Here is a 10,660-nt window from a genome sequence, read left to right on the forward strand (position 1 = left end):
TTTCTGCAAGCAAATCCAATATATACTTTCTTTGACAAATAAAAATACCCTCTTTATTCCTAGCTATCTCTAATCCTAAGAAAAACTTTAAGGATCCTAAGTTCTTAATCTTGAATTTCCTGTCTAAAACTCCTTTAATATGATTAATTTCCTCAATATCATTCCATGTTAGTATAATGTCATCTACATATACTAATAACAATGTCATATGGTCTCCTTTTCTTTTGATATATAGGGAATGATCAAAAGGACACTTTTGATATTCAAATTCTAAAAGAGTTTCAGACAGTTTTGTAGACCATTGTCTACTGGCTTGTCTTAAGCCATAAAGAGATTTGGTCAACCTGCACACTTTATTATCTCCTTCTACTTTACAACCTAAAGGCAATTCCATATAAACTTCTTCATGTAAATCTCCATGCAAAAATGCATTGTTTACGTCTAATTGAAACAAATTCCAGTCAAATATACTTGCTAAGGCTAAAACTAAACGAACTGTAGACATCTTTACCATAGGTGAAAAAGTATCTAAAAAATCTATACCCTCTTGTTGGGTATAACCTTTAGCTACCAACCTAGCTTTACACCTTTCTATAGTCCCATCAGCCTTGTATTTGACTTTATAGACCCATCCCTATCTTTTTCTTATCTTTAGGTAAAGTTACAATCTCCCAAGTTTTTGTATTTTCTAAGGCCTTGATTTCTGCATCCATAGCATCTTGCCAGCACTGATGCTTAATGGCTTCTGCAAAACTTTTAGACTCAGTAATACTAGAAACATTGCAAACGTATTTTTGATAATTATCAGTAAGATTTTCATATGATAAGACTGAATTTATAGGGTATCTATGAGAAACTGATGGCATGCTGGACTTAATAGATTGTGCTGATACTTGATTGCACTTAAAATCCTGTAAATATTCAGGAGCCTTTCTAATCCTAGAAGACCTTCTAACAACATTATCAACATTAGGCTGAGAATTCTGTGTAACAGTTTCTCTAAGAACAATGTCCTGCACAATATTATTATCATCAATAACATCTTGTGTTGTGTGTGTGTCAGGTGTTAAATGTGTTGAATTATCTACAATATCATCATGCCGGTCAATTTCTGGAATTATACCAACATTAACAGGCAAAGCATTCATATCATAAGACATAACACCTATAAAATCAATATTGGGAACAATATGCACTCCCCCTGCAGGAGATTGTGTTAAATAAGGAAAAATAGTCTCATAAAAAGAAACCTCTCTAGACGCAACATATTTTCTGTCTGTCAAATCATAGAGTCTATAACCTTTAACATTAGATGCAAATCCTACGAAAATGCAAGCACGAGATTTTGGATCAAATTTTGTATACTTAGGAGTAAGGATTGTCATAAAACTGAGACATCCAAAAACTCTCAAAACATCATAGTTTGGTTTCTGTTGAAACAAAACTTCATGTGGAGTAGTATTATTCAAAAGTGGAGTAGAAATGATATTTATCAAATGAACAACATGAAGAATACAATCTGACCAGAAATGCAAAGGTAAGCATGCTTGCAATTTTAAAGCCCTGGCTATATTCAAAATATGTTGGTGTTTTCTCTCAACCACACTATTTTGTTGAGGTGTGTATGGACAAGTAGTTTGATGTACTATGTCTTAGCTTTGATAAAATTCATGTAAATGCAACTCAAAAGCATTATCAGACCTGAGAATTCTAATAGATGCACCAAATTGCGTAGAAACAAGATTACAAAAACTCTTGATAGCATTAGATGCTTCACCTTTAGATTTCAACAAAAATACCCATGTAAATCTACTAAAATCATCCACTATAGTAAGAAAATATCTATAACTAGATAAAGAAGGCTGTTTTATTGGAGCCCAAACATCAACATGTACAAGATCAAAGCAACTTTCTGTTATAGTCTCACTATTAGGAAAAGGAAGTCTCTCCTGTTTTGCTAAGGGACAAATAGTGCAAACAGAAGTATTACAACATTTTACATTAGTATTTTCAGTAGATAAAAGCTGCAATCTACCAGTAGACACCGATTTATTATTACTAGTACAACTATATATGTTTGAATCATATGCATTCTATGTCAAAATGTATAGGCCATTCCTGAGTTCATCTATACCAGTCCTCTTCAAAGTCTGCTTGTCCTGCAATAGACAGAGATTATGGGTAACTATTACCTCATAATTCATGTCATGCAGTAATCTACTAATAGAAACTAAATTGCAGTGAAACTCGGGTATGTAAAGTACATGTGTAACTAATAAATCAGGTGTTAATTGAACTGATCCAGCTCTATTCACATACACAAAAGTACCATTAGGCATATTAACACGCATAGTAGGAATATTCACAACATCAAACATATATCTCAAGTCAATAGCAACATGATTTGTTGCTCCAGAATCAATAATCCAATGCACAAGTGATCTTGTATCACAATGTAAAATATGTGCAGAAGTTGAATTGTGTGTACCTTGATAAGTGGCATTAGCAAAGTCTGACTGTAAGGTAGGACATGCTGAAGCAGCAGAAGAAAAACCAATAGGTTGAGTGGAAAATGTATTCACTGAAGTTGATTGAGAACCTTGAAACCCTGAACCTTGTGACTGCATTGGTCTCTGCTCAAACCTTTGCATCATCTGCATAAGAGTGTTATACTTCTCAGCTGGAATGCTAATATTCCCAGCAGATGACCCTGATCCTGCAGCAACATATCCATATCCCTGTGTCTACCCTATATTGACACTATCCCCATATCCAGACATAGCCCCTTCATTCTGTGTAGTAACATTAGCCACCACTGCCTTTTTCCCTTTAAAATTTGGTGGGTATCCATGCTTTTGATAGCATTGATCCACAGTATGCCACTCTTTTCCACAATAACTACACTTCTTTATATTCCCTTTCTTGAATTGATATGAACCCTTATTCTGATTAGACTGATATGCATAATTGACAGAAACATTAGGCAAATTACCAAGAATCCCTGCATCTACACCTTCATGAAACTGCCTCTCATGTTGTACTACCATATTAAACACTTTTTCTATCTTAGGCAATGGATCCATCATAAGCACTTGTGTCTTAATCATACTAAAATTTCCATTTAAGCCTCTAAGAAACTTGATTACACAATCTTGAGTTTGTTGCTCTCGAACATTCTTAATAGCAATACATGCACTTTCTTCAGCATTAGGCACACAAGTACAAGTCATGATTGGCCTAAAGTTAACTAATTCTTCCCACACAACAAGCAATTTTATATAATAATTTGTGACAGAAATATCACCTTGATGTAAAGAAGCAATCTCATCCTGGAGTTCTGCAATCCTCAAATGGTCAGTTTGTGCAAAGCGATCTTTCAAGTTTTGCCAAGCCTTATAAGCAGTTTCAAACCATGTAATACTTGAAGCAATTGAAGTAGAAACTGATGCATTCAACCAATTCATCACCAATTGGTTGCAACGATTCCAAGCCAGCTTATTTGCCTCCTCCACATCTTCTTGAAGCAAGGTCCCATCCACAAACTTCATCTTATTCTTGGCCATTAAAGAGCGCTTGAAAGCTCTGGCCCAAGAATGATAGTCTTTACTGCCCGTTAAAAGTTGTGAAACCAGAGGTTGCAACGAATTCTCACTGGGATGTATGTAATAGATGCTAGTGGGATTAGCAGATTGATCAAGAATAGTGGTCATCGTAACAAATTTTGGGGAAAAACCAAAAAATTGATCTTTGAAAAGAAATTGAATCAATAAGAACCAGAAGAATAACAACTATTAATCTAACATGAAGATCAATAGAAAAGAAGAACTACGATCTAATAGGAAGATCGTGAAAAGAAACAAGAAGAACAATTTTGACCTAAAATCAAAATTCTCAGAAATCGTATAGAATAGAATCAGCGGAAGTAATTTGTTTGCTCTGATACCATATCAAATTGAATGAACATGAAGTAATCTCCATTAATGGGAGTGAAATGAAGAAGTTACAAGAAGAAGAAGAAACTGTAACCAGAGAAGAGAGAGAGCCGAAAACAGAAAAGAGAAAAAGAGTCGTATAGTTTTTGTCATCGTTGGGTAGGTTATAACAGCCTATATATATCCAACAACTAAAAGTCTAATTACATCTTTAATCCCTAAACTTATACAATTTAACTAACTACCCCAAATCCTAAATAAACTAATAGGAGGCGACGAGAAGGTAGAGGTCCCAAAAACCCTTTCCTGGCCCTCAGTCGCAAGGCTGTCGGCAACCTTATTCTGCTCTCTGAACACATGCCCAAAACTGATAGTATCAAATGAAGAACATAGCCTTTTGATGCCTTTTAAGTAAATTTTGCCTGCCTAGACAAGAGGACCTATTATCAGAGATATTCTTCACATCTTCAAGGTTGTCGAATTCCACACTCAACCTTTTTCAACCCAGGTTCTTAGCGAGCCTAAGCCCTGAGAAAATACCCTAGAGCTCAGCAGAGAAAGAAGAACCCACTCCTAGATTCTGAGCAAAGTCAGACACCCAAGCACCGCGAGCATCTCTCAAGACTAATAAGTATGCATTGAACTTTTAAATATCAAACAAATATAGGGAATGAAATATGTATTTACAACTTCTACAACAATTATCTCTATTGCATTAAATGCTTATATGCAGCCCTTAGGGCTGCATATATAAAACCCATTTTTTTTCATTTTATATATGAGCATAAATATACACTTTCTACTTTCCAAAGCGATCAAATACAAAAATTGAACATTGTCTCAAAGTACAAAAAATTTTCCCACTTCCCACTGTTCATTGAGTAAGCATATCAAGCAACCAAATTGAATGTTCGTCGAAAATAGAAATTTCAAACTAAATACAAATTTCAAAAATAATAAGTCCAGCGAAATAGAGAAAAATCTCCTTTTTCAAGCAAAAATAATAGGTTAATTTGTTTTTAATACTAATCATTGTTTGATTACCATAGCTCCTTCAATCCAAAAATTTTATTGTAAATTTTATCCAAATAAGCAATATCAACAATGATGGGAAATGCTATGATATAATGCGGGGATTCTTTATCATTATAAATATTTTTAATAAGTGTATTTTAAATCATTTATAGGTATTTCTAATGAGTGGATTTTTATATCATTATAAATATTATTAATGAACGTATTTGTTAATCATTAGACATAGTTTTTAGCAAGGGTAAATTTCAACCCATTGTAAGTTAATAATGAGCGGAATTATTCCGTAATTAATACTTTTAGTAAGAAGGGTTTCATCAAGAAGAATATTCCGCTCATTAAAAACCTTTAATGAGTGGAATTAGATGTTTAGTGATGTATTTTCTGTCATTAAATTTCATTTTTCTTGCAGTGGTTCTTTCTTATTTCGAAGCAGAATTGGTATTGTGGGAATTTTTTTTACTGGTCTGAGAGCAAATGTATTTAATAAAGGTCTCCTTTCTTTATGTGCTTTCTTACTTTGATTCCTCCCTGGCTTGCTTGATGAATTTAGAGTTTTTTTGTTTGGACCATTGATGAAATTCTTTGAAAATGATTTCTGGATTAGCATGTTATTTTATGAAATTCTTGGTCTTTCAATATCAGTGATTGTTTTTTTATTTTCTTTGTGTCTTCTGCTGATAAATTCGTTGTTGATTTTTTAAAGCTCTTTTTTTGGTTTGCCATTTTGAAAAATGAGACATTATCTTCAAAATTGACTTATTAACCTAATGTGAATCAGTTTATGCTTACTGAAATATATTGTAATTAATATACGCAACTGCATTCGATATTTCTTTTAATGTTTTATACTACAACAAATTAATTTTATACTGACTAAATTTAACTACAGTGCATCTGATACCTGCATTAAAAATGCTTATGAACGAGGGTAAACAATTACTCTCCTTAGAGATTATATTATTAACGACTGTAAATAACAAACTTGTATTAATCTCGTTATTGATATATCTTTTATCAATCACTGTTAAATTTTTGATGCTACAAACCTCTAATTTTTATAAAAACAAAAACTTTTTACGTTTTTAGAATTATTGGTGCCAAAAACATAGTGAGTTTTTTTTTCTAGCCTTGTAATTTTTAGAAATAATGAGTCATTATTTACCTTTAATGAGAAAGGTTGTATATGACCGTGAATACCGTCGTTACAAGTTATCAATGACATTATTTCTATCTTTAACTGTGGGATTTTCTCCCCTTTTAGATTGAGTTTCATGTTGTGAATCTACTTGTAAGCCATTTGGTTGATTGAGGCAGGCGATGCACAAGACTGAGTTGATAGCAATATGCCATTTGGGTTGAAAATTCCTACCTAGTTGTGATGGCTTGTTGTTCTTTGAAGGAGGAGATGCTCATGCTATGGACATCAATAAATCTTCTCAACTAAAGTATAAGGATTTCAAGACATAAGTTGCTGAAATGTTCAATATTAATGCTAATAGCATCTTTGATCTCAAGTATTTCCTCCCAAAAAACTGGAAGACTCTCATTACTATATCTAAAACATGATGTTCAAATTTCATGCGGCTCGGTAACTATTGATATTTTTTGATTTCTAGTATTGAAAACTTTGGGGGTATTTATTTGCTCTTTTTTATCTATACATTGGGCTCTTCATTTTAAAAGAGAGTTTTAGTCGTTTGGATAGAGATCTCTTATTTGCCTTTTGTACATGAAAAATAGCTTTTTATAAAAGCAGAAAATCTCAGCTTTTAGGAAAAATAGCTTTTTCCAACAGCAAAGCGTAACAAATGAAAATCAATAATATTCATAAGACATTTTACAAATAATTTTATTGGTAAAATGAGAAACTCTTCACTTTACCAATAAAGTGAAGAGTTTGACCTCTTTCGAGTTTTAGTGCAATGAAAGGAAAGAGAAAGAAGGAGACCATCGAGAATGAAGGCGAGACGGTGACCTGCGGGAGCGCTCAAGATTGGGCGGCGGTCCGGTGTTTATGGCAGCGGTGCGATCTGGTAGCGGAGGGTGAGGCGCGCGGAGCGATGGCTGGGGAGGCGAGATCGGTGCCGATCGGTGATCCGAAAGCAGAGGCGCACGACGCCTTGGCATGGAAGGCGTGTGTTGCGCGTTCTGCTATGGCTGGATCCGGCGGCGATCTGCGGTTGGAGGAGTCTTCTAGGCCGGGTCGGGTGGGAGAAATAGAGGGAGAGGCGACAGGTGGGGTTGTTCCGCTAAGGGTTGGGTCTGTCTCGTATTTGGGCGGCGGATCTGGCGGATCGGGTGTAGGGGACGGGGTCAGTTTGTCCGGCCAGTCGGGGAAGGATTTTTGTTATGATCAGACGGCTTTTGTGGGGATCCTTTCGGCGGCAATCAATTCTCCTTTGGATCCCCGGGTTGCTTCCGAGATAGGGAGTAGGGGAGAGATGGTTGATGGGGTGCAAGGGTGTGTGTTACCAGGTAATATGAAAATGTCTTGGAAAGACACGGTCTTGGGTGTAGTGGAGGAGGATACGTCCCTGAATGGAGGGTTGGAGGATGATGACTTGGAGGGAATTTTGTTTGATTCGGATATGGAGGATGAAGAACATGACGATCCTTTGTGTCCTGTAATTCGTTTATCCTCGCCTGAAAAACGGTCCCTTCGTTCTAAATGGAAATTGTCCTTAATAGTGACGGTCCTAGGGAAAAAAATTAGAACTAGTTACTTTGCCCAGAGAATCCGTGCTCAGTGGGCTAAGAAAGGTAAAGTCACCATCACTGACTTGGAGAATGACTATTATGTGATTAAGTTCACACATGCTGAAGCTTATGAAGCGGTCATTAATGGGTGCCCCTACATCATCTCTAATCATGTTCTCACCATAAGACCTTGGGTCCCTAACTTTAATCCAAAGGGATTGCTTGATTAATAGGATTTTGACTTGGGTGACATTCGTAGGTCTCCCAATTGAGTATTATAATGAAATATTTCTTAAGAAAATTGATGGGCTTGTTGGAAAAGTCCGCCATGTGGATAAAACCACTATTGGAGCAGAAAGAGGCAAATTTACTAGAGTTTGTATTGATATTGATCTAGCAAAACCTCTTTTGTCTAAATTATTTTTACAACATACAATCTACTATATTGAGTATGAAGGAATCCATAATATCTATTGTGAATGTGGGATATGTTTGTTGTCCTCTTGTTGATGGATATGTTTGTATGGAATGTTAGAGGAGCGGCAAGCAAGGCGACCCGGATCCATGTAAAGGATTTAATTAGGGTAATTAATTTATTAGTCCCTATATTTTGACAAAACACACTGTTTAGTCCCTGTATTTTAAAAAACACACTGTAAAGTCCTTAACGTTTTTTCCAGTGAACTGTTTAGTCCCTAACGTTTTTCTCAGTAAACTATTTAGTCCCTGCCGTTAGACTATCATTAAGATTCCGTTAGTCAATTTGGATTTGCGTTCTTCTTTTCCTTTATTTTCCTTTCCTTTAAACTGTAATGCATCTGAAATCAACTTCAAGTGTTCTTTTTCTTGATTTTCTTCATAATCGTTCAAATTTGTAAGCATTGGGTCTGTTCTTTTTCTTGTTCTCCATACAAGTAGCTTCTTTTTCTAAATTGGATTTCCTCTTCTGAAGTTTAAAGGTAAATAGTAAAGGGTAATTTAGTCATTTTCGAAGTCATAAACGGTAAAAAATCTAACAAACAAACGGAATGACTAAACAGTTCACTGAGAAAAAGGTTAGGGACCTTATCATGTGTTTTTGAAAATACAGGGACTAAACAATGTGTTTTATCAAAATATATGGACTAATAAATTAATTACCCATTTAATTAAGCAGTTCAACCTGTCTTGTTTTGCTTTACTGGAAACTAAGGTCAGTGGAGCTAAAGTTGATGAGGTGGTTAAATTATTTAGAAGTTGGAAGTGTGTTAGATCGGAGGCTATGAGCCGTGCAGGTGGTATTTGGCTTTTTTGGAAGCCTGATCTGGTTCATTTTGATATCGTGAAGATGGATAAGCAATTTATTCACAGTAAAGTTACTTACCCTGGTAATAAACCCTTTTTTTATCACTATTGTGTATGTTGATCATATTCTTGCTAATCGTAAACGTCTTTAGGAGGTTCTGCTTACGTTAAGTACGAGTATGGTGGAGGCGTGGTTTGTTGCTGGAGATTTTAATGATATTGCTATTATGAGTGACCAAAGAGGGGGAGGGAATCACTATATTAATAGGTGTCTTAATCATAAGCAGAATATGGATTTGTGTGGACTGTCCGATCTTGGTGCTGCTGGTCATAAGTTTACTTGGAAACGTAATAGTACCTTTGTTCGGTTGGACAAAGTTTATGCTAATATTATTGCTTAGAGCAGGTTTCATGAAGCGGCTGTGTTGAATATCCCCTTCCGTCATTCTGATCATTGTCATATCTTAGTCAGGTTGGTGAGAGCTCCTCGTCCTAGAGGGGAAAGACCTTTTAGGTATCTAGTGGCTTGGGAATCTCATCCTAAGTTTAAGAACTTTGTTCATGATAATTGGAAACCCCATTCTAATGTCTTACTGGTTGCGGAGGGTTTTAGAAGTAATGTGGTGGGCTGGAATAGAAATGTTTTTGGCCATATTATCAGAAGGAAACATAAAATCCTGAGTAGGATTGAAGGCATCCAACGTATCTTGGAGATCAGGTTTGACCATAGTTTGAATTGTCCTTTTAGATCCCTCTAGAATGAGTTGGAAGCTGTGTTAAGGCAAGAAGAGTTACTTTGGTTTCAGAAGTCAAGGAAAGCTTGGATTAAAGATGGAGATCGTAATACAATGTATTTCCATCTCTCTACTATTATCAGAAGGTAGAAAAATCGTATTGATGCTATCAAAGATCATAATGAGAATTTGGTTTATGAGGATGAAGAAATCTGTCTCTTGGCCCTTAACTTCTATAAAGAGTTTTTTAAAGAGGACCCGGTGGATTTGGATGGAGCTCTGTCTATGTCTACTTTTCTTATGGTTTGTGAGGATAAGATTATTGAAGCCTTTCACCCTATTGATCAAAAAGAGATTAGTTATGCTGTGTTTAACATTGGTGCTACTAAAGCTCCTGGGATTGATGGGCTCCCAACCGATTTTTATCATAAACACTGGGAAACTGTGAAAGAAGGTATTTACAGTTTTGTCAAATGGGTTTTTAATGGGTCTGAGGATATTAGGCTTGTTAATAAAACTCTTCTGGTCCTGATTTCTAAAGTGGAGAAGCCTTCCTCTTTCTTACAAATGAGACCTATTAGTCTGTATAATGTGCTTTATAAGGTGGTTACCAAAATCGTGGCTAATAGGCTTCGGTGTATCCTACCTGATATTATTAGCCAGAATCAAGGTAGTTTTATCCCGAGAAGACAGGTGATGGATAATATTGTTATCGCTCATGAGATGGTTCATTCGATGAAGGTCAAAAAGGGTAAGCGTGTTATTATGGCTCTTAAGCTGGATCTGGAGAAAGCTTACAATCAGATTAACTGGAGTTTTCTTCTAGATAGTCTGGAGAGAGCTGGGATTCCAGAGAATTGGAGGAAATTTATTGAGGTTTGTATTTCTTCTCCTATCTTCCATGTTTTGATCAATGGAGATGTGTTTGAGGAATTTACTCCATCACGGAATATCCGGCAATGAGACCCTATGAGCCCG

At 35.7% G+C, this 10,660-nt stretch overlaps 1 protein-coding gene across 1 annotated transcript; it reads right to left on the minus strand.

The window, feature by feature from the left end:
• Positions 1–1,959: 1,959 nt before the first annotated feature.
• On the minus strand, positions 1,960–3,552 carry LOC136205312 (uncharacterized). Its single transcript, XM_065995852.1, has 2 exons — positions 2,489–3,552; positions 1,960–2,159 (listed from the first exon to the last, which is right to left on the minus strand). The coding sequence occupies exon 1, from the start codon at positions 3,546–3,548 to the stop codon at positions 2,745–2,747; it is 804 nt and encodes a 267-aa protein (XP_065851924.1). The 5' UTR covers positions 3,549–3,552; the 3' UTR covers positions 1,960–2,159; positions 2,489–2,744.
• Positions 3,553–10,660: the final 7,108 nt, after the last annotated feature.

This window comes from Euphorbia lathyris, chromosome 9 (genome assembly GCF_963576675.1).
Source record: "Euphorbia lathyris chromosome 9, ddEupLath1.1, whole genome shotgun sequence".
In the NCBI taxonomy this organism is placed as follows: Eukaryota; Viridiplantae; Streptophyta; class Magnoliopsida; order Malpighiales; family Euphorbiaceae; genus Euphorbia; species Euphorbia lathyris.

Excerpts from the sequence above, each read along its gene's own strand:
- LOC136205312 (XM_065995852.1), bottom strand. The coding sequence starts at position 3,548 with ATGAAGTTTGTGGATGGGACCTTGCTTCAAGAAGATGTGGAGGAGGCA.